Source organism: Oenanthe melanoleuca, chromosome 5 (assembly GCF_029582105.1).
Source record: "Oenanthe melanoleuca isolate GR-GAL-2019-014 chromosome 5, OMel1.0, whole genome shotgun sequence".
Classification (NCBI taxonomy): domain Eukaryota; kingdom Metazoa; phylum Chordata; class Aves; order Passeriformes; family Muscicapidae; genus Oenanthe; species Oenanthe melanoleuca.
The window spans coordinates 25,237,466-25,261,876 of NC_079339.1; the positions used below are offsets into that span (position 1 = coordinate 25,237,466).

At 44.8% G+C, this 24,411-nt stretch overlaps 1 protein-coding gene across 2 annotated transcripts in view; it reads left to right on the forward strand.

Annotated features, from left to right (window-relative positions):
• The window catches only part of TYRO3 (TYRO3 protein tyrosine kinase), a 40,700-nt gene extending 20,751 nt beyond the window's left edge, over window positions 1–19,949 (forward strand). For both annotated transcript variants that reach the window (XM_056492925.1, XM_056492926.1), the window contains exons 9-19: window positions 750–894; window positions 4,901–5,030; window positions 5,854–5,954; window positions 6,892–6,987; window positions 8,677–8,757; window positions 10,410–10,502; window positions 11,157–11,278; window positions 11,590–11,699; window positions 13,115–13,274; window positions 14,606–14,742; window positions 17,524–19,949. In XM_056492925.1, coding sequence (XP_056348900.1) covers window positions 750–894; window positions 4,901–5,030; window positions 5,854–5,954; window positions 6,892–6,987; window positions 8,677–8,757; window positions 10,410–10,502; window positions 11,157–11,278; window positions 11,590–11,699; window positions 13,115–13,274; window positions 14,606–14,742; window positions 17,524–17,899 — 1,551 coding nt within the window. In that variant the 3' untranslated portion in view covers window positions 17,900–19,949. The remainder of the gene's footprint in view (window positions 1–749; window positions 895–4,900; window positions 5,031–5,853; window positions 5,955–6,891; window positions 6,988–8,676; window positions 8,758–10,409; window positions 10,503–11,156; window positions 11,279–11,589; window positions 11,700–13,114; window positions 13,275–14,605; window positions 14,743–17,523) is intronic.
• The last annotated feature ends 4,462 nt before the right edge of the window (window positions 19,950–24,411 follow it).

The window sequence follows — 24,411 nt, forward strand, 5'->3', positions numbered from 1 at the left end:
TTTCATTTGTTCTTTGGCATTGACCTTTCTCAGGTATCTATCAGCCTTTGAAGTTCACAGCATTTCTTATGGTTTCTAGCTTCCTAATAGGTGTTTACCCAGTGCTTATTAATGAAGAGCAAGCCTGTAATAATAGACAGCTAGAGGGAAAAGAGACTTATTTCCTATTTTGTATGACCCATTTCACACTAGGTCAGCGTCATTGACTTTGAGTGATGGTATTTTGAGTTCTCATTGAATTTACTCTGTGTCAGTGGTGGCAGCCAAATATTCATGGGTTTGCTGTATGGAGAAGATCCATAAAATATGTTGGCCTTGTTAAGTGAAAACTGGTGCTGAAATTCAGAATCCATTTAAGATTTGGTCAACAAGTTAAAACAGAGAGACTCCTCCCTTGGATTAAAACCACCAGATGCTTCACAGTGAGCCACAAGAAGGAGGTATATCTTTTAATAGCAGAAAAAAACATATTTCTATAGCAACGTGCATGGGAGGACCTCAAAGGAAGAAACTATTAAAACTCCTATCTCCCTTATGCCTTGAGAAACCACTAGCAATTTTTGGGAAGAGAAACCCAAGACAACAGCCCAAATCTCAGGCAAAACTGAGCGAAGACCCAGAAGTCACAATTCCCAGCCCTTGTTAGAGCTCCAGTGAAGTGCATGTTTGGTGCTGTTCTGGTTTGAAGGTGAGGTTTGACATTGGATGCCTTGTAAGACAGCTCACAGCTCGTTGTCATTTGCACTCAGGGGGAGATGATCGTGCAGGACACAAAAGCCAATCTCACCATGTGGAATCCTCTCAAAGACCTGATTATCAGGGTGTGTGTGCTGAACTCTGCAGGGTGTGGGCCCTGGAGTGACCTCTTCCTGCTCGAAGCCCAGGAGGTCATGGGTGAGTGTCCACTGTTTTCTTCCTTCACTTTGGAGAAAAAAGTCAGAAATACTGGGTCTGCTGTTTTTTCTGAGTCTTTTTTCTTTCAGTGCTTACTACTTACTGAGACATGTGGGCTTATACAACAGCACACTTCATCAAGGAGACTAGAATTCAATAATCTTTAAGGAGCTGGTATAAACAAAACAGCTTCTGGCCTCTGCTCTGTCTTCTTAGAACAGGGTTTTACTGTGCTTAGTGCAGAGCAGAGGGCAGACACAAGAGAAAATATGCAAATGAAGGTTTACACAGATTTACACAAGTTAATGTGACAGAAATCTCCTCTAATACAGGTTGTCTTCTTTGATTAATTTTATGCCACTCCTGACTAGTTTTAGTGATGCTGATTTAAACCATGGCCACATGGGAGTTCATAATGGTTTTACTGAATTTATTTATATTAAACCAGTTTAGCTGTCTCCATGGAAAAGCTGAGCTACTGACAGAAGAGGAAGATGATGGTACAGATGCTGCACCATGCAATCTGGGCCATGTGGAAGGGTGTGTTGGGAGCAAAGAACATGCACATGTGGAATGCAGTCCTAGTGCTAAAGGGCTCACCTGGGGTGATTTGCTTGCTGCTTGTTTTTCACAGTGACACAAGTGAAATGGGAGGCAGGCTATGAATCAGGGCAGGATGTTATGTGGGGAGATGGGTAGAAGGGAGAGAATGCTCTTACTTGTGAAGGAAACTGTAACAGAACTAGGAGGAAGATGTTCCAGATAAAGATAAGAGTTGGTGATAAGAAGTCAGTGAGGTGTCACCATACAAAAATTCCACAGTCTCCTGAGGTTTTGTTTCCAAGTGCCTGTGGCAGGACAAGGTCTCAGTCTCCAGTTTCTGATGCTGACCCACCTGCTGCTGCTATCTTCCCACTCCACATGTCTCTGAGGAATCACAGGGACATTGAGCCCTCCTGATCCCTCCCCACTGAGGGATGGCAGGGGGACTCTAGAGGGGATTTCCCAAGCAAGCAGGAGGTGGGGGATGTGGGCAGAGCAACCAGTAGAGAGCTATCCTTACTTGCAGTAGGGCATTTAATGCTGGTCTTAGCATGCACATTACTCAGATCCTTTGGCAGCCCAGTTCCTGTGACAAAGTCAGCACTGAAGGTCAAGTGTGAGCACACAGTCACTGTGGGATCAAAGCCCTGAAATTATTTAAAAGAGATTGAAGGGGTGTGAAGGTTCAGAGCTGAACCTACTGAGGCTGGTCATTGGCTCCATCAATTTTTTCCTCCTACTTTTTGATCAGATACTTTCTGTGGCACCCAAATACAGACAAAAAAAAATATCTGAAAGAGCAAGGAGTTCCCTTTGGAAAATGGCCATCACTGGCAACAAGCCCTGGGAAATGTTTAGGGTTTGCATTTTACAGGGAGCTGGAATGGGATAATCCTGAAAGCACGATATGTTGTTGCTTGATTGTTTTTATTTACAAACCACTTCAGAAAAAGCATCAGGAGTGGTGCTTGTTTTGGCCAAATGCTGTCTGGAAGCACATATATTTCTTCACAAGCATAACAGGCTGGAAGTAAAAGTTCACTGTGGAAACACTGACAGGCCTTAAGCAGCAGAGCTGCAGAAAGACTGCAGTTTTGTTTCAGGCCTGGTAGAAAACATAAGTTGCTTCCTTTCCTAAAATAGCAAACTGGCACTGGTTTATGTGAGAAATGCCAGGGGTGGTTTCTGACCAGCTCCCAGTGCAGCAATGAGGATGACTAAGCTCCTATAAACTTTGAGTCGAATTTGTCATCACAGCAAAGCTAGTGGGAGCTCCACCCTACTTATGCAGAGATCTTGTGTGCTATTAAAAGAGATTGTTTTCATATTTTCAGAAACTTTCTCAGTAGAAACCTTTTCTTTCATTGCAGAGCAAGGAATAGGGTGGTTTAGTAGCCTTTGCCTATCTGTATTCTTCACTGTTGTAGGCAGGAGAAGACTCTTGGATTATGTTCTTTGCACACCTTGGAGATACAAACCTTCTGTGAAATCAAAGGGTTCCTAAATACTCTTTTAAACTGTTCTAATAATAGTTTTCTCTCTGCCTTGTGCAGTCTTAAGGCATATGCTGGTTGAAAAAGGGGTTGCAGGTGATGAGGGAGGGACAGAGTTGAGAGAGGAGAGGCAACTTGTGTGCTGCAGCCTCCTCTCGAGCTCAGTGACACGAGTGGGAAGCAACAATGTGTGGGGCAGAGGAGGAGAAGCACTGAATTTTGATATTCATTTTTATTTCTGACACATTTGCTATAAACTGTGGGATGGGCTCCTGATTCCCAGCAGTTTAGAAACAGGCAGAATAATTTAGTTTAGTTTTATTCTCATCCACACTCCTTTTGGAGAGGCTCCCCAGAAGTTGGCCTAAATCCCTGCTCTCTCACCAGAGCATTCAACAGACAGAGACTGGAAAAATAAACCAGGAGAAGTTTGTCTCACCACAGGGGAAAGGAAATCTAATTGTTAACTATCAGAGAGAACCTTTTACATGAGTGTTGTTAGCTGTTTCTACCCTGATTGTTAGGCAGAAACAGCCCAAGTGGCTGGCTTGGGGATTGTGGAGAGGGTTGGAGTTACACACAGCTTCTGTTTCTGATCTCTCCCTCCTCGTAAACAGCCTTGAAGGCTGGGTTGAAAATTGCAGCAAGAGGGAGTATCATAAGGCTCAGAGCCTGTAAAAAGCCTTCTGGGTGGTAAAAGAATATGTGAGTCACTGAAGGAGATAAGATGCTGCAAAATAAGTACTAAGGATCTGATAATTTGCTTCAAGTGGAGAAGTGCTAGTCTGCTTCCTCCTTTGTCCACAATTCTGTGTCCTTAAGCTCTACCTGTTTATTAGACTAATATCACTTCTTTAAAATCCTGGATGATAGGGCTCCTCAATGTAGCTGTTAATCAATCCTCAGAAGCCTCTTGTCTGCCAGGACTCTAAGGATTAATCTTTACAATCAGGAAGGATTGTCTGACTCTTTTTCATGTGCATCTATGCAGAGATCCATCCAAATTCCAGCCCATGAACCTAACATCTCTTTTAAGAACAGGTTTATTTGTACTGTCATGCCTTAAAACAGGATTACTTACATCATCAAAGATGATTCTTCCTCACCTTCTGGTAAAGGGCAGTCAGCTGTTGAGGGTGAGCAAGTGAACATGAAGGAGTTGCTCAGGGACCTGGTACCTTTTTTCATTCTCTCATTAAAAATTTGGAGATATGAGGGCTATCCTAGATTTTAATAAACCCATTCAAATTCACATTTATTCTTTAGTAATGAGAAGAAATCTCTCAGGGAATTGGATTAATTTATCATTTTTTTGCCAGGCATACATAATATTCTTTTTATTCAAAACTGTACTGCTTATCTTCCTTGCCTGGCAACTTGCTCAGATTGGCAGCATCTCCATTTCTTCTGTAGACATCTTGTAGTCAAAAGTATATGTATTCTGGGAGCAAATATTATTTCAGCCTTGGAACCTGTAGGCTGACTAACTTATTTCTTGACTCACAGGGGACTTTTTAAAATTCACCTTCTCTTTGTGGAGAGACATTGAGGAGCTGCAACTAACCAAACAACATTGTAAAATTACAGCTAATACCAAGTCCCTCAAGGTGCTTCTCTTTGTGGGAAGGGTTAGAGGAAAAATGTAAATATTTCAAACCAGATTGCCATAAGGCAATTGTCTTTCTCTGTTTCTTTCAAAATGTTGTCTGGCTGACACTCAGGTAGTGCTGTATTACCTGGTCAAGGTTCTGATGTCTGCCTCAAAAGGGACAGGGTGAAACCTGCATGTTTCTGGTAACTAGATGCTTCTGCTCTGCCTCTGCTGTGAGAAAGAGCTGTTTTTTCTCATGATTACAAAGATCCAGCAGGTTCAGCAGAGTGGCTTTCCCATTTAAAAGCAAAAGGAGAAATTGCTGTGTTTAACATTGGCAGTCTTCTATTTCCTGACTGGTGTTTTCTCCATCATCTAGGTGGCCAGAGACAACCTCCTTATGGGACATCCTGGGTTCCTGTGGCATTGGGCATTCTCACAGCTCTGGTCACTGCTGTTGCCCTGGCTCTTATTCTCCTTCGAAAAAGAAGAAAGGAAACTCGGTTTGGGTAAGGGAGTTTCTCCTTGTGCTGGTTAGAGGGATCTCTGCTGTCTCTTCTGATGTGGTTTCTGTCTCAATTATTTTTCAAAACAAGCATTGTGGATGGAGTATTTTTGGCAGTTTCTTTGGGTAACTGTATTGGTTGGGTTTTTTGTTGGGATGTTTTTTTGGGGGATGGAGTTTGTTGTTCAGTTTTTTCCATAGTTTTGGGGTGCCTGCCTTTTCTTCAAAATAACACCAAAAATACAGTAAAAAAAATGTTATGTTAATAGCTAGGCCTTATTAGACTATAGAAATATAAACTCTGTCAAGGTAATTCTTAGTACTGCTGCTCAAGAGAGGCAATGAGAAAAGATCCACAGATTAAATATCTGTATTCTTATGGGCTGAGCCCTTCATCCCATGCTGCTTTTCAGTCTATCAGCTGATTCTAACTTCCTGACTGCCCAGAACCCTCTGGATCCCCAGTAAAGTTTCCTTTGCATCACCTCTGACACTTGGCTGGGGTTTGCTCCCTCCTGCAAACAAGATCCCTGTTCTTTCCAGTCTCCCAGGCCTCCCTGCCACAGCAGCACCTCTGTTCCTGCCCCAACCTGCAGCTTCTCCTGAACACTTGGGAGGAGTGATTGCCCTGTTTTGGAAGGCTGTAGGTGCATCAGCAAAGCAGCATAAGCCCATTGTTCCTCCTCACCAGATACACCCTCTTTAACGAAACAGTCTGCAGGATTTATATGGCAAGGGGTCAGAAATCATCCATACTGTTCAGCACACCCTTTTAGAAGTGAATGGCCCATGTAATCATGGCCCTGTGTGTCTTTTCTGCCTTCTAGCCATGCCTTTGGCAGTGTGGTTGGCAGAGGGGATCCAGCAGTCCATTTCAGAGCTGCCAGGTCTTTCAACAGGGAGGGCCCAGAGCTCATTGAAGCAACATGTAAGTAAAATGACCTGAGTGATTCTGCTGGGAAGCTGTGTTCATGCATTTACAATGCTCTCTCTGTTTTCACTGAAACTGGTGTTTCTTGATCAAAAACATGGGATTAGTTTACAATGAGGCTTAGCCACTGGGAATTGCAGAGGTGAAAGGCCAGAATGGCTATTGCCATCCCAATTACACAGCCCTTGCTAATTACAGCTTCAGCCATTATGTATATTGATGCAAGACATAAATTCACCACTCCCTTGCCCCAGTTTCACTCTACAAGGATTCCTTTGACTGGAATATAATCCAGTGGTGAGATAAATATGGCTTAGCAATACTAGCAGGATTTTTTAAACTCAGTATGCTGAGCTGTGCTACAAGATGAACCAATTAATCAGTCTTTTAAAGCCAGGAATTAGTAACTTATCAAAGAGGACATTGAGTCCCAGGAATGGCCAGATGATCCATTTCTGTTTCCTGGTTCAGGAAGGGCATGGCTCTCTGTGGCAGCACTGCATAGCTGGGTTAGGGTGATCCTCCAGACAGTCATTAAAATGGTGCAGCTCCATCAACTTAAATTAAGCAGTATGAACCAGTGTCTGTCAGTGGTCCTTCGGATTGGATTTTGTCTTCTCAGCATTCCTTATATTATTTCTGTTTTCCTGTTATTCTTGGAGTGTTTAAGGGTGGTATTATCACACCCTCTCCCTTTAAGTATTGTGAGTACATTTTCTGATGGTTGAAAGGTACTGGCTGCTTGGCTGTGGTGAGGCTAAAGGACATGGAAGGGAAATCTGCCCTTTTCAGGTTTTCCTACTTACAATGTGGGAATCAGATTAGAAATGGAGATTAGAACAGCTCTTGATGTTGTGACAGAATATTTAAATATCCTTTATTTGATGCTTCATCTGTTTTGTTGTTTTTGTTTTGTTTTGTTTTTTTTTTCCAGTGGAGAGTGTAGGGATCAGTGATGAGTTGAAGACAAAACTAAAAGATGTCTTAATCCAGGAACAGCAGTTCACCTTGGGAAGAATGTTGGGCAAGGGTAAGAACCAAAACTGAACAAGGCTTTACATTAAAAATCCCACTTGTGTTTTTTTTAACTGTTGAGTAGGGAGAAGCAATTACAAGCAGCCTGTTTTCTCTCCAGCTTGTAGATGGAAATTTAAATGGAACTATCCATTCTGCTGGGATAAAACATTTCAGAGGTTTAGCATAACTAAGAGGATATTGGCTAAGCCATTCCTATAATATGGTTCTACACAATCATGAACTGCAGCCTATGCTCAGCTTTCCAAAGTAGTATTAATTCACTGGTATGTGAATTTCTTGCAGAGATTTAAATGAAGGAATATTCAAATAAACTTCACCTTTTTCTTTATAAGACTAGTTTTATTGCAGGTTTTTTTTTTGACCCATTCCCACAGGGAGCATTCTTCCACTCCATCCCTCCTAGAACAAATGTGTTCCTTTTGGAGCAGGAAGATGACCTTCCTGCAGAAATGGTCTCAGAGGGCTTAACAATGCTAAGTAATTAAACAGCTGTGTCATCTGTTTGTGAGTGTTAGCTCTTGGCCAGTGTCTGGGCTCCTGATTCAACCCTTTTGGGCTGTTCCCATGACAGGTGAACTGAAATTGGCTGCACAGGGGCCCTAGGGCACAGCCTTGGTGTGGGGATGCCAGCTGGCAGGATCTGTTGTCAGCCCCACTGCCATAACCCCAGGTTCCATGTTATAAAATGATATTACTGCATTATCTTGGGCTCTGCAGACTCTACAGCTGAGCAACAGCTCCATAGTATGGAAGCAGCACAAAATGCCTTTGCTCCTTCCCATTTTCCTGATTTGTGGTCAGATTCACTGCTCATGGTTTTTGTGAAGTTAGCACAAGCCATAGAGTAGTGAAGGACACTGGTGAAAAGCTAGTGGGATGATAATGCTTCTGGGGTAGGTGTCCTGAGTGCCACATTTTGCTTCCTTCTTTTCAGTGTCAGAGCTCCTCATATGCATTTTGGGTGGGATAACCAGTTACAAAATTAGAGAGAGCAAATCTAGAGCCAGATCTAATGCAAAGAGGCTGTTAGGCTGTGGTATAAAGCCTCTCTAGGCTAAATATTTTGGAGAGGTTTTGGCCTGTTGCATTTCCTCTTAACTCCCTTAGAGCACACACCAGGGCAAAGCACTGCCTTCTGTGAATCAACATATCACACACAGGTAGATATTCTGTGTTTCCTCTGGCCAGCTGTGATTCATAGAAGTCATTCTCTGAGTTTTGAGAGATAAGGCTGACTGTGTCTCACATAGTTGGCTCCTGGCACTATCACTCAGCTCTGGTGGTTGCCGATACTAAGAGCTTCCTCAGCCATCCCATCCACTTGCTGCTCCAGCAAAGAGCCTCCTCTCTGAACAGAACCTCATGATCTGGCTTCCCCAGAAATGTCTGCCCAGCTTAAGGTCTGTCTCTGCATCACCTGTCTGGTCAGGGATTGCATTTTTCCTTTCATGTTTTCCTTTGCCTCTTGGACTGTGAGCACAGTGAGTTTTGTCTACTGTAGTGATATCTCTTCTAGACACACATGTGCTGAAAGCTGCTGTCTGGAACTGCAGAATGAAAAATGAAGCATTTCTTATGGGTACTCAGCTTCTTTGCCAGTGACCCTGAAGTGAACCTGCTGTGAATCATACTTTCTTCACAAGAAGCTGTTCCCTCACTGCCTACTCTGATAATTTTACAGGGGAGTTTGGGTCTGTTCGAGAGGCACTACTGAAGCTAGATGATGGCTCTTTCCAGAAAGTGGCAGTGAAGATGCTGAAAGGTATGTGGGAGCAGGGATACCTGAATTACTTAGGAAAAGAGAGTTTGGAAGGATTAAAAAAAAATGTTGTCTCTCCTACTCTCAGCAGATATTCCCTGGTGCTCTTTATTTCTCTCTGAGCTTCTCACCCAGCCACTCTACCCATGTTGTCTCCCATCCCTGTCATGTCAGTCTTTTTGTAGTGGAAGCCCTTCAGGAAAGGACCTGTGGCACCTAGTTGCTTCTAGAGCAAGTAGCACATGGTGAATGCAACCAAAACCACTGCATCAGGTAGCACAGACAGCTCAGACAGGTCTGCCCTGCCCTAATAATTCAGAAGTGAAAGAACAGTATTCCTGCAAGCAGGTAGCCTGGAATAAACACAAGAGTGTTTGGGCTGAATGCAGTGACAAGCTAACTAACTCATCTCAGCACATTTGACTGAGCAGTCCAGCCCCCTTCTGATTTGTCACATGGTGAGTGTACATAACAGGGGCAACTAACAGGCAGAGGTCTGCAACAAGAAAAGCAATTAAGAGATAGGTATAAATCAAAGGAAATGTGTGTATATGTGTGTTTATACATGTTAACCTATGCTATTTGATCTCTTTTGCCTGTAAGGCAAAAATTAACTGTGACTGACTGAAAGCAGTCACACTCACTTATCTCTGGAACTCAGTTTGCTGTCACAGAATAACAGCTAGTACTAAATACACTTAGTCCCATTCCAGTGTAAGTTGTATCATTTTATCCACTTTCAACGATAATTCTAATCAGTTTGAAAGCTTTTGTGTAGTCAGAATGTCTCCCTTCAGGCATCTAACTTACTTAGGAACAATCTGTCAGCCTCCAGAGGCACCTTCCTTTCTTCATTGACTGTTAGAAGGGAGTCTCCTTTTGTCTTCTGAATCATATTGAAATCACTTGCCTAAAGCAGATAATGTGATTGCTCCCCTACAGGTCTGAGTCTGATCTTGCAGCAGGACTGGAGGACTCTTGCTAAATTCAGCAGCAGCAGTGGTGAAAATAGTCACTGAGATACTTCTTGATTATACTGATGTGTTTCCATAAATCTGGAGTCATAGCAATGAGAAATAATTTACTCCAAAATTTTGCTGATGTATGTCACTGCTGAATTTGGTCCAAGCTGTCCAGCAGAGTGGTTATTTAAGAAATCTTAGCTCTAGCACCTTATAAGACTCACTCATGCTAAGAGACATAAAAGCATTAATCTTTCATGGCTTCCTTGTCAGAGATGAACTGAGCTCTGCTGTGCCAGTCATGGGCTCTAGGCCATCTCCTCAGTTTTAACATTTTCTTTCATTTGTGTGACATCTCCTCTCCCTGACATTTGTAGTTTAGGTTCTTTTACCTAATTTATTCTTACATCTTTAACCCCCCACACAGTTTGCACAGCTTCCAAGGAAAGTTCTTACTCAGAAAAGAGCTGCTAAGAGCTGCCAAGAACAAACTGACCAGATTTCCCTGGTGTGTGCTTACTGCTGCCCATCCCAGGGGAGAGCAGAGCCAGGCTCTGCTGTGTTGTAAAATGGCTTATCTAGCTATAGGTCTGAGAAGATGTGCTGTGCCACAAAGAACAAGCTTTTGCCAGTCATTTGTAAAGTCCCTTGGAGCCACCAGAAAGAAGGAAAACTTACGGTCACTTTTTCCAGCGGATATCTTCACCTCGACTGACATTGAGGAGTTCCTGCGGGAGGCTGCCTGCATGAAGGAGTTTGACCACCCTCATGTCACCAAACTGATTGGTAAGACAGAGCTCCTGCTGCCCCTGCCTGGTCCCACCCAGCCTCAGTGTCCCCAGCAGTGCTCCTCTGTGCTCCTGCAGTCCTGCACAGTGCAGCACTGCTCCTTCCCAGGCCCGGGCAGCTGGAGTGTGTGTAATGCTCCCCACACATTAGGGACAGCCAGCTCCTATTAAACTGTTTCTTTAGTTCTTGCAAATGTATCAGGGAGACTTTGGATGCTTGAGACGTATCTAAACTGCTGTGAAATAGGTGGGCAGGTGGACTATAAATAGGAGGAAGACTGTGCCTTTCCAAAATACTGAGTAAGAAGCAAGACATTAGTGGGTAGACTCTTTGGAATGCAGGTGTTTTCCAGAATATGAGGGTTGCTCTGCAGAGCCTGGGGTTGGGTCTGGTCTGGAGTGATCCTAGGAACACTTATAGTTGGTCCTGCAAGAAGAGTTGAGAGACTCTTAGTACAGCCTCTGAAGTAAACAGGCTTAGAGGCACTTAACACCACTGGTATAAAGTCATAGAAGCTTGGAGCATGGAATCTACCCACCAAAACTGCACATTTTCCTCCAGATGTGTAAGAGGAAGGCACAGCAGGCTGTCATGTTCCTGCTGGGAATGGTCTGTTTGCTGACCCCCCTGTGCTGTGTGTGTGCTCCCCAGGAGTCAGTCTGCGAAGCCGCCCCAAGGGCCGTCTCCCAATTCCCATGGTGATCCTGCCCTTCATGAAGCACGGAGACCTCCACGCCTTTCTGCTGATGTCACGGATTGGGGAAAACCCCTTTGTGAGTCTGTCTTACTCTAGGATTCCTTCTGGGAGGGTTGGGATTCTCAGAGGATGTCTTTGGATCAGCTCAGGATTGGTCCCCCCAAAGCACTGGCAGATGACTTGATTTTAATACCAGAGGAAGTTGTGAGATGTGATCTTAAAGCATTCATTGCATGCATGTTGAGGACCAGGTCTCCCATTCTGTCCCATCCCATCCTCTCCCTGTATTCCCCATCCCTACTTTGTAAAGTGGTAGCAAACCTTGCAGTTTTGTCTTATGTGTTTGAAAGCCTCCAGGAACAGAACCTAAACTGTTATTTCTTACAGAACTTGCCTGTTCAGACACTCCTCAAGTTCATGATTGACATTGCCAGTGGGATGGAGTACTTGAGCTCAAAAAATTTCATACACAGGGACCTTGCAGCTCGGAACTGCATGTAAGTGATTCATGAGTCTTTAGAGAAAAGAAAGACCAGGGTGGGAGAGAGAGGGATGAAAAACCTTTTGCATGACAGAAGTGTGAGGAGTCCTGTCTAAGAGTGCTGATCTTTGTATTTCAGTAACAATAGACATAGGGGAGTCATGGTCATTGTGGTGGAGTGTGTGGTGGTGCTGCTGGGAATAGGGAGCAACTCCTAAAGTCCCACTGATCTTTCAAACAGACCCTTTTTACAAGGAGCTTTTCCATCATTGGTCTGCACATAGAGTTTCATAGAGTTGATTACAATATGTGTTTGTAATTGCCACTCCAGTGGCTGTGTGTCAGCACAGGCTATTTATTCCACCATATGAAGTAACCAACAGGAGGGAATGGGTTTGGCTGTGCTAGGAGAAAAGAACTTCCATTGTATCATGAAGTCTGTATTTCTGGTATCTATTTTGAGGACTTGATTATCACAATATAAGAACTGTAGTTTCCTTGAAAGCTTGTGGAGAATGCCTCTAAAAATAATTGCGTGGTGAACACACTGTATGGTCCCACTTCACTGTTCTTGACACCAAACTACCTTGATTGCTTTGAAGGAAAGAAAAGTAGTTTTTTTTATCCTTTCCACTCTGCTTCTTTCCTGAGAATGGAGTAAGGAACAACTAACTGTGACAAGAGAACTCTGCCTCTGAACAAAACCACGACAACCAATAAAATCCACAATGAGACACAGATTTCCAAAGGGATTTCAATGTCAAGATGTGCAGACAAAGAGCCTGATAGTTATGATGAAAAATGATGGGTTAGCCTGCTTTGGCATTTATGAGAAACCCATACTGCTTTTCTGTTTTTGTAGACTTCCTCCAGAGGAAGCTGAATGCCTGTTTCAGCACATCCTCTGGGGAAAGCAGTGAGTTCTTTAGGAGGCCCAGGAGATGAAGTGTTTGTGGCCTTTACTTGGACTCCCTGCCAACATGTATAGGCTTAAGTGGGTGACAGAGCAATGCAAACCATTAGCCAGGCCTGAAGAGGAGGTGTTGCAGATCTAGCAGTTCAAGCAATTTTAACAGGCATTCTAGGCAATCTGTGATTTTTTTGGTTGCCAATATGGGGTGCAGGCCTTGGTGATAGCAGTGAGCATTGCAGATATCCTCTGATAATCTTGGAACAGCAGAAAGTATATAAGTTTTCTTTGTGTAAGAGACTAGACCATCTGAGCCTAGCCACTGCCTTCCTTCCCTAGTCATAATTAGTTCCCTGTTAGTCTGGAGGAACTAGTTTGAGACTATTAAGCTATTTCACATTGGTTACCAAGTAGATGAAATCATTCTGCTTTTGTGTAATACTTGGTGAGCCATATACCTCAGTTCTCTGAATATTTATTTATTTATTTGCCTTTCCTCAACTGTGAAAACTTTCCCATAGGTTGGATGAGAACATGAACGTGAGTGTTGCAGACTTTGGACTTTCTAAGAAAATCTACAGTGGAGACTACTACCGCCAGGGCTGTGCCTCCAAGCTGCCAGTGAAGTGGCTTGCTCTGGAAAGCCTGGCAGATAATCTGTACACAACACACAGTGATGTGGTGAGCCTTGCTCTGCTGTATTCCTGCTGCAGTGGAGGAATCCCACTGAGGGTGGGAAATGCCCTGGTGGTAGGAGAGGGAGTTTACCTTGTGTTTGAGGGATGGTGCTACCTCTGCCTTGGCTGCTGTCAGAACTCAAGGCTAAAAATATATATGAGGGTGATTAATGGCAAAAGACATCAACCCTTTTCTTCTTGTTGTCCTTTTGTCCTTTATTTTTCAGTGTTTTTCCCTATCCTCTTCTTCATCTTTCCCCTTCTCCTCTTCCTTTATGCAGTTTCTCCTCTTACTCTTTTTCCTTTCTCTTCTGCCTGACAGTTTGGAGGTGACATTTGAAATGCACATAACCCACACACTTATGTACAAGTGCAGCAAGGTACTCTGCTGCAGAAGGCATTGGTGGAGCTCCATAGCTCTGAATACATCAGTGCTTACACACTCACCATAACTTTGCCCCTGGGGAGCAAGGCTAAACCCATTCATCTGTAATTGTTACTTATTTTCCTTTTGGGATTTTTTTTTTTTTTCTGTTACTGCCTTCCCTCTTCCTTGCTGCCTTTTGATCTATTTTCACACTAGTTTTGTCATTCAGTCCTGTGGACTTGCCTTTCCAGTTATCCCTGTCATGATATCCTTGAAGAGATGACCAAGAGTGCCTTGGTAATGTGGCTGCTGTGTTGCCCAGCCATTGCTGCATCCACTGTAGACAGTGTCCAGTGATTGGTGGTCACTGGTTCAGCCAGTTTACAACAGACTTTGGACAGGGGGTTGCTTATGAAAATAATAATTTTTTTGCACCTCACAAACCTTGCAGTTTAGTTGAAAAGTACAAGTACAGCTGTGCAGTGTACAGCAGAAATGAATGTGAGCCACAAGTGGTTTGTTCCTTGCCCTAGTTACTGGCTAAACTCTGCTTTCACTTGTGCCTTTACATTACTAGAAACTCAGAATCTCATTGAATAATTAAGGAACTGATTTGTGAGTCCCAAAAATCTACTTCTGGCTGGGAACCAAAAAAACCTGACATAAAGCCACGTACCTTAAAGAATATAAGTAGGAAAGATCTGCAGGTGGAAGACAGGAATGGCTCCCAAATCTTCTCCTGCTCCACTGCAGGATGGGGCTGGGCAGAGCCTCGAGCTGTCTCCTAAGATGATGTGTGAGCATCAGCAGCATCTGGTGGGTCATTTGTGTTTTGTAGCTAGAGCTGGGATGGCCCTTGCACCACTGCTGCTCAGATGACATTATCCAGCACAGTCTGAGGCTGCTGAAACCCAGCCCAGCGAGCAGGGAACGGTCTGTTCACTTGTTCTGGTGCTGTTCTCTTTCAGTGGGCGTTCGGGGTGACCATGTGGGAGATTGTGACCCGAGGGCAAACCCCTTATGCTGGCATTGAGAATGCAGAAATCTACAACTACCTCATCAGTGGGAACAGGCTGAAGCAGCCCCCGGAGTGCCTGGAAGATGTGTGAGTACTTCCTCACCCTGCTGACATGATTATTTGAGAAATTTGGCTCACTGGAAGGAAACAGAGGCAGCTGGCTGGGATGCTGATCTGAATCTCTCCACTTTCCAGTACACAGAGCCATTCACTAGAAAGCCCCTGGGTTAGCTACTAGATATTCTTTGCTGGCAGAGCTCCCAGGAACCTGTAGTAACTACACAAGCAGCTAACTTGGCTCAATGGTTTCAACAGTGTCAACATTAGCAGTCCTTGGCTTTGTGGAAACTGTAATTGTGTTTCCAGAATCACTGAACCCTGCCTTCTCAGGCCAGCATCTGAGCAAAGGGATGAGTTCCATGGCACACCCTGAAGGCTGAATAGAGAGGCAATCTAACAAGACTACAAGGAAATTGGATTGCAGAGACAGTAGCCTGCATGTCTCTTTCAAAGCTTGTCCCAGTTTTCAAAATTTGATCTACTACTCTCAGAAATAGCAGGCTGAAAGAGAAGAGAGCAGATGGAACAAACTAAAGTTGTGTAGATCAGTGTCCCACCTTAAATTACATCTAGGAACAAATCAGGACAATCTTGAAGATTCTGGTTGCAGACATTTTCAGACTTACAGGAAGGACCTAGGTAGTCCACAGGGCAGCAATGCTGCAGCTTGTGCTCCTGCCTTATCCTGCTACCAGGGGATCACTCTTGGCCAGCAGGTCACAGGAGATGTTTGCTCAGGAATCCCTTTTCCATGGGTGGACATTGGAGATTCCTGGTCCCCTCACATGGGGCTGGGATCCCCCAGGAACTGTCACCATAACTGGTCCCAGGGCAAAAACTTTCCTTGCCTGGACAAGGTGAAATCATTTCACTGAGACCCAAGCAAGGCTCTGTTTTCTGTGTGTTGTGCCCAAAGCAAGATAAAACTATGAGCACTGTCTTTAGTGATCTAAGACCTCTTTCTTCCTCCTCTGATGGTGAGTTATATTATTATTTTCCTTTTTTCTACATAGGGAATAATCTGTACTCATGTTACTAAAGCTGAACACTTTTATCTCCTCAGCAGTTCATTTTAACTTTTACTGAGTATAAATGAAAACCTTGCTATATCACTGCTTAAATTAAATACACATCTGCATCTTGACTGCTCTGAGTAGCTTTGGTTCCAAGTTGTGGAGCTGCAGAAAAGTAGAGAAGAGACTCAAAAACCTACTAGACAGGCACTGGAGAAAAATCCATCAAAAACTTCTGAAAAGGTACAACCATTGTTTTGTGAGGTCCTTGAGCTATAGGTTATGTCCTTGAGCTATAGGTTATTGAGGCCTGAAAGAATATACTAGAAAGATCTCACTACATGCTCACCCTCAGCTTACATGCTTTCCCCAAGTGTTGCTACTGGACTCTGTCAGGCATAGGGTACTGGGGCAAATGGACTTTTGGGCTGATTCAGTACAGCCAGTATTTCTCTGCCTTTCCTTCAAATGGATTATGCTGATTGAAAGCAAAGGTAAAAGAAAGTATTTAATTTGGTTGCACATAATTGAAGTTTCTGTTTTATCTGCAGCATTTAGAATTATTTCTACTGTTTGTGTGGGATGTAAATCAGGATTAAGACAACTGAACCATAGAAGCTTTTTGTAAAAGTAATGTGAGATCAAAAGCAGTCTTGTAATTCTGATCACAAGGAATACAAAAAGTAAAATAAAACCCATCATGAAGTGCTTTATTTCCCAGTAAAGGCCATATCAGATTTTTTTCCATTTACAAGTTCAACTGAGGTTCATTTGTATGCAGTGTTTTTCAGTGCCAGCACTGTGCTTTGTTCCTGTTCCCCGCAAAACTGGCAACAATGAGACCATAGGAATGCAGCTGCCAGCCTTGTGGGTGATGCACAAAGAGGAGCAGGACAATGGCTCTGGCTGAGCTCCAGCACAGCCAGCACAGACACTGAGCACAGGAGGAGAGCTCCCCTTGCCTTGCCGAGCACTGACCAGCAGAGCCAGTGGTGCTCTCCTCATGCTGGCCCTGGGGCAGCCAGAGCTGAGCTGGCTGGTGTTTGGCCACAGGAGGAAGGCTGCAGGATGGGACTGGACCTGGTGATGGCCCTGAACCTGTCTTCTGCACCACTGCTTTCAACCTTTGTAGTTGAAAGGCCATTCCAGCATCTCTCTTCAGCACTGAAGCTGTTGTCCATTCTTTAGCAGCCCTCTAAACAAACCCAGTGTGCCTTTTTCCAGTCCTGTTGACAACTTGTCAGGCAGCAACAGCAGCACACTTCCATTACTCTGGGAGTGCTGAGTTAACATGGCATGAAAGAAAAAATACTCTGGAAAGAGCATGCACCTCCCACAGTTTGATCTTTGTTTTCTTCCTCTGATTTATCTGCTCTTGAACTAGAATTTAGAGGGATGGCTTCAGCTATGGCAGAGTTGTGAGGGTGCTTTTTATGAATAAATTCAAAGGCTATTACTAGGTAATGCCACACTCACAGTCCTATTCTAGCTCCCTAGAGACAGCAGAGCAAAGGCTTTACCAATAAATTCAGCATACTTCTACAGGGCTTTTGGGACTTTGATACTGTCTAAATAAATGTTTTGACCATAGGGAGAATGCTCTTGAAAATGGGAAGAAACAAGAAATTAGACCCATAATGGCCATCCATGGTGTGTCACCCATGCAAGGCCAAAGCTGGCAGGCTTTGGGGGAAGTGTCTGTGTGTTTTAAGCTTCACTGCCCAGAGCCTCTGCTCAGAGGTGCAGGGCATGGCTGCTCCCCTTCTCAGTGCTCCTGTGTCCCTCTGTTTTGCAGCTATGATCTCATGTGCAGATGTTGGCATCCTGAGCCCAAGCTACGCCCCAGCTTTGGGGTCCTGCGGTCCCAGCTGGAAATGATTCGCGGGAGGATGTCCACGCTCTCTGCCAGCCAAGATCCTCTCTATGTCAACATTGGGAAGGACAAAGAGGTGTCTGCAAGTGACCCTGCCCTGCACGCCTCCTTTGGAAATATGGATGCTGAAGAGACTGTGGCTGGGGCAGCTGCTGCTGTCACAAGTGACTATCGCTACATCATGAGCCCCTTGTGCCTTGGAGATGATGCTGAGGGTGAAAGGCATCCAGATGGACAAGAAGGGGAGGACAAAAGCCTTCTGTATGAGCTAGAGACAGAAGGAGAGAAAGGTTGCTAGCCTGTACATTGCAGTGGCACTCTGCTTCCCTGGGACTGGATGTGTGCAGCATGGTGCTGTTTCTCCTGGGCCTCTGATGCCAGACCTGGAATGGCTTTGAACAGCACTGGCCAGGGCTCTTGGGCAGCTTTTGTAGCTTTCACCACCTGTGTGGGCTGCAGAGGCAAATAACTTGGAAGAACTGCAACCCCAACAACCCCTTGGATTTGGGGGGGAGGCAGTAGGGTTGCAGGTTGACCACATCCTGCTGACAGGAGTTCAGAGCTAAGGTGGCAGTCAGAGTCTGTGCTCTGCTTCTTCTCACTGAGTGCTGGAGCAGAGCTGAACACACCTTCTGTTCAGTCAGTGCTTGCTCTTGTGTAGATGTTGTCTTCAATCCTGGCTGCGGACTTTGGGACCGGTACCTCTGAAAACTCTAGAGGGTATTTATATTGTCATTCAGGACAAGAGGGCAAAATTCCCCTCGTGTTCACTCAGCAGTACTGCCTAGACTTGTTGCCTACCTCAGTGGTTCTCAAACTGATCAGTGGATCTGCTCCTACCCAGCACTGAATTTGAACATCTGGCTCATTTCATGCAGTGACATTTGCTGCTTCCTCAGTCCAGGGCTCTTTTAAGAGTTTCAGACATTTTGGTGAGCAAGGAAATTAGAAAAAAAAAAAAAGAAATCCAGCATTCCTCTTCTCCCCATGCCTTTTTTTTTGTCTTTCTTTTTCTTCTGTTTGATGGCGGTTCAGGCCTGACTAGACTTGCAGCTGACATTAAAATGCAAAGGGAGGGAGAGCAGCTGGCTTGTGTGAGGGCAGAATCCAACTTCAAAGGAATGGAAAGGAAGCAGTGTAGAGAGAACTTAACAGCAGTATGGGGAAACAGTGCTAATTAATGCTAAGTGCTGCCCTCCAGGAGAGGAAGAAGACTGAGGCACACAATGACAGACTTGCTCGGTTTCAGCAGGAGCGGGATTCAGCATTTGCTTCAAAGTTGGATTCTTTCAATCATTCCCTTTATTAGTCCTATGTCTTCTTCAAATAACTAAGAACTGTAGCTGCTATAGTGACATGTGAAATCAGTTTCAGGAAGATGTGTGTGTTGGGGGGGAGGGATCAACTGGAAGATCTCTTTCTGAAGAGAGAGCCTTATGATGAAAAAGCTTGAGAACCACTGGCCTTCTTATTTAGGAGGTTTTCTGGCATGCTGTAAAAGTCACATAAAACATGGAGTAGTATCACTGCAGCCTGCCAGACAGGGCAAAATTAAGGGTTTTGCTCTTTGGGTTTTGTTTTGTTTTCCAATCAGCATGTCTGACTCACTATAACTGCAAGTGCTTTTGTGGTTTTTAATAATTTAATATTTTACTGTAAATCAGCATTTGTTTTGTACAGTGGTTCCCAGCAAGGAAGTGCAGTTACATCTTGCTCTACTTATCCTAAATATTTGCTAGATCTTAATTTCTTTTATTTTCACTGCGCTGAAAACTTGGCAGTATTACTTAGGATTCCACATTGCACTTCCTCAAATTAATACCACAAATGTCAGCATTTACTGAGTTGGCAAATATGGGACCAAAAAGTCAAATGAGATTGCAGACTTGGTATCAGAACACTCCACCCTTCGATACCTAGTATTTGCTTATTGTAAGGTTGGGGTCTAGATATAAAATTCAGGTCAAGTTTCAGGTCAACTCTTCCTAGGGAAGGGGAATTTCAGCCTGGGACTTGAGCATGGGTCCTTTCTGTCAAGTTTCCTACTCAACAGAGATGTCCTACAGGTGTCTCCAGAAATTCAGTATGGTTTCTCAGTCACAGATACAAGTTCTACCATCTTACACCCCAGGCAGTACAGGGTTTTCTCTCAGCTGGAATGCTGTAAGTGCAGGTGAGAAGATAACACCTAACAAAGGGTAACAAAAACCTGTGCAGTGCACTTTTGCAGAAGGCTATGCTCCCTGCAGCTGCCTAGGAAGCGCAGATGTACATATAGACTCTAACTCTGGGAAGCATGTCTTTAGTTTTTATGCATTTTTTAATAATAAAACCTGTACTGTGTTTGAGTCCCAGCCTCTTAACTGTGGCAGAACGTGTGATGATGCTCACTAACTGTGTGGGGTCGTTGTCAGCCTCAGCTGAAAGTTGTCCTTCTTCCTTCACCAAGCACAATTGAGCTGCTTCTTGGGGGCAGAGAACATTTGACCTGCCCAGGTGCCAGTTACTCTGCATTGCTCCAGCCTTGGGATTGTGAAGGCCAAAATCTGAGGGGCAGGGGCTAGTGGTTCCATAAAGAGAAGCTCTGTGGCCACCACTTGCAGGAAGCTGGGGAAAAGCCCTTCCTGGGACGTGGTGCTTCCTACCCAGGAATGCAAGACCTTTGCATCAGTTCCTCCCTGAAAACTGTGCATGCCCCCATCCAACTACTGGCAGTGCTCTCAGTGGAAAAGAGGTTTGGAGGAGGTGGGTAAAATTCAGCTCCTGACTCAAATGTTCCAAGCACAACATAAAAGAGCCCCTGGATTTCCAACTTGCAGGGAAGAAAAGGCGTACCTCACGCTTTTATTCTTCACAAGCAAACAGCACGCTGCACGCCCTCTGCCTGCAGCTCACACAGAGAGCAAGAGTGATGGGAAACGGCACAAGCACTCACCCCCCATCTGCAATGCAGGAAAAACGACTTCCAAAGCATGAAGCAGCTGATTTAGTTGATAATTTAAGGTTTCAGTGTCCAGTGATCTGGCTCAAATGATGATTTAATCCTCCTGCGTAAAAGCCTGGACAGACCAGGTACAAATGAAGCTGTTTTGTGGGTGGGAGAGGCAACACCAGAAGAAGAACTAGTGAAAAAGAGGGAAGGAAGGAGAATTTAAAATCAGGACAGATGGGATGAGCTGTCAAGAGGGAGTCAGAAAGCAGAAATGTGAAATTTTATCTATGACATACCAGAACAGAGATGGCATTGCCTCAGCCAGGTGTCTGAGGTGGGGGCTGGCTGTGTGTTTTGGTAAAGGATGAGTCTCTCTGGTCCAGCCCAGGTGCTCTGCAGTATTTTTGCTCTCAAATCATGAAGAGGTTGTACAGAGCTGGCCTGGCCCTGTGTCTGCTTGGAGACAGCACTGTGGTCCTGACCCCAGGGAAGCTCCAGCCTAACAGCTCTGATTTAGGCACCAGCCTGGCACACTGTTTTCCTAAATAAACAAAGTGTTTCTCCCACAGCCACCCTTTTTTTCCACCACCCCAGTACAACAGTGCAGTCCCTCCCACCTTCCCCAGCAGCAGCCCTTGCCCAGTCTGCTGGGGCAGTGGGATGTCCAACAGCTGCATGTTTATGCTGAAGCAAATTCTGTCCCATACGGGTAAGCCTGACCACATTCCTTCATCCACATCTCCCTGAGGATGAGACAGGGTCTCCTTTTTAACAGAGGCTCAAGCCCTGCAGGGCAGTTACCAGCTGGGTTATGAGGCTGCATGACCCACAGCACCTAGCAAGAGCACAGCAGAAGCTCAGAGCACTGCCTGTGTTGTCTGGGAGTAGTTTGTGCAGGAGGGAACATGCCCCTGTCACCTCCAGTGCCAGGGCTGACTGATGAGCCTCAGACTGGGCTGTGCTGGCAGCTCAGCCTGCAGGTATGGGGATGCTCCAGCCTGATCCAGTACCTGGTCAGTGTGGGGAATGGTGTGCTCAGGGCTGGCAGCTCAGAGATGGCTGCAGGGAGTGCACAGATATACCTTGGAGCTATTCCACAGCTACCCCAGAACCAGCCACCTTCCTTCTTCACCTGTGTTTGGAGGGAAGTGTTGGAGCCTTGACTCTATAAAACACTCCCTGGAAGTGAAATGCAATTAATTTTGAGTAAAAATCTGAATCTTGCTGACCAGTGAAAAATATTTGCACATAGATATTTTCCTGACTTACATTCCATACATTGATGGCAGTATTCATCCTCTCCTGATGCTCAACAATCACCAACTTTTGCAAATCCTCTTTTTTTTTTTTTTTTTTTACCAGGGATTTCTGTGAGGAACCCTCATAGACAGTCCTAATTTTATATTGATTTGTTATTTCACACCTGCAGTGCTCCCTTGAAACAGCAAGTTGTTCTACAAACACTGGATTCCTGTGGATTTGGATCCCATGGGTGATTGCAGCCTCTGGGTGAAGCTTGCCCCTAGTTAAAGTTCTTACAAGACCTTTTCCCTTGGTGAAGTCTCTGGCATCCAATACTCATTGAATTTCCATCTGCAGTGAAGGTACTGATGTGGAAGTAACACGATCTGCCACATGCAGATTTTTTTCAGAAAACTTGTGGGAACTTAATTATCCTTCAGACCTCAATCTTGCCATCTTATTTGGCTGAAATAAAGCAGTGGATTCAAAAGCTATTAGGGCCAACACGTGCAGCTGGTGATCAGAGAGCCTTGTTACCATGGGAAACAGAGCTAGAAATCAATTACTTAGTCCAAGAACAGAAAAGACCGATGGACATGGGTTTGATTGCATTTTCTGTCATATAAAGGGAATTCAGTGTCAGTATGAATCAGACCTCAGTCACTGCACTGAGGTCTAGCAACAACAAAGATGATTGACTCCTCACTTCCTAATTACTCCATGGATCCTCCAGCTTGAGGCATGTCAAGCCAAGTCACTCCCAACTGCAGTTAGGTGAAATGAAACATCTTTTGGTTATATTTGACAGTAGGACTGACATTAGGGAACAGGTATTTCAGCAGCACAGGAAGTATCTAAACAGCTTGTGTTTCCTCCAGTTTCTTTTTACTGGCTTGAAATAGAACTGAAAGGAATGTGAGACCCCAGGAAATAGATGGCACTTGTTGATTTAAGCCTTGCTCAGTTCAGTATAGATTTTACAGGACTGTACTAGTTTCCAGAAGAGTCTTTATAGGAGCTGACTCTTTCCAGCATGTGGTAAGGAAGCACAAATTCATGAAAGGAAAGAGGGCTTGGATGCATAAACGATCCAGCTGGAGTACAGGAGGTTGCAGCACATGCTGATAAACATACAGTGCCAGTAAAGGTGGCAGAAAGGGAGAGCTGACAGGAAGGGTCACTGGAGAGAAGCAGACTGTACACTGCATCATGGCAGCTACTGCAGCAAATTCAGAATGTCTCTGCTTCCTTAGTTAGTATATAAGACAATGATCCTGGCTGCTGCCCTGCCATTACCTGAGCTGCGTGGGAGACTGCTGCTGCCTCTCTGCTTCTGTTCTGCCAATGAATGCCTCTGCAGCAGTGACTTTTGCTTGTGTGGCACAGTGCTAGCCAGAGCAGAGAGCCCTTTGGTCACTCTCTGCTGCCTCTCACTGCTCCTTCTTATTAAATTACCTTTAAAGAAGCTAAAAGCCCCAAGGTTCACATTGCTAGATGATGTGAAACAGCCTGCCTCCCCAACATCAGGCAAGGTTCAGAGCTAATTAATACCTTTCCTGATATTATTTGTCTACAGAATCCCTCTTCTTACACAAAGATACACAAAGAGAAAGAGGACCAGAAATACTGTGCAGGCATGTGACATGAGGAGGGACTGAGCTTTAACAGCCTTTTGGTGACCATGAACCTTGTACCTGAGCTGCAGGGTGTAAGGGCAAAGGAAGATGCAGACCTGGGGCTTATGCAAGGCACCCAAACTGCATTCCAGAAAGAGGCAGACACTTAGCTGTTGTCAGAACCCCTGCAAAGTGAAAAAAACAGTGTCAAATCTGAACTTCAAGGCTTAGCAGCTCATCAGACAGCTGGGGCAGTTTAAGACCCTCTCCCCAATGTTTGTTTGCTCCCTCTCTGCTCTAACTGGGGACCCCATCAGCCAGGCAGCAGTGCTGGTGCTGCTGAGGGTAGTGAAGATGTAGCTGGTGATGCACAGAAAAGGATGAAGCACAGGCACATGCCTCTCCCAGCACTGCTGAGGGGGTGGAAATCTCTGGCAGAGCAAACAGCCGGTGACTTCTCACACTCCCTCCCCCCTGTCTGATTCACTCCAGCCTGTCTGCCAACACTCCCAATTATGCCAGTGCACTTCCATTGAAGCTGATATGCTGGGCTGTACCTGACCAGGCTCCTACATGAAATCTTTCCCATATTTTCCACCTATTGATGAAGTCTCCCTGGGTCACCACTGAAATTGATCAGGGCTGCTGCCCTACCTGCCAGTGGGTTTTTCTGCTGCCATCACCAGGAAAGGATCCAAATGAGAGGGGCTGAATGCATTCATTTATGGCAGAAATTAGCATGGCTCAGTATTTCTGTGTTTTCTTTCTTAATATACTCCATGAAATACTGCCAGTCTGCTGAGCTCTGTCAAGCTGCAGTGAGTAGGGAGCTGCAGTGCTGGAACTAAAGACACAGTTGGCCCACAGAGACTTTTTTGGGGATTTATGCTCACACAATTGACCACTGTAGTCTCAGTGGAACAGACCTCATTCCAGAGATCTCCTGCACTGCAGGTCTGAACCACCCATTGCTGATAGTGGTGTAAACCTGTGAGAAAGGCACTGAGATCATCAGGGCTT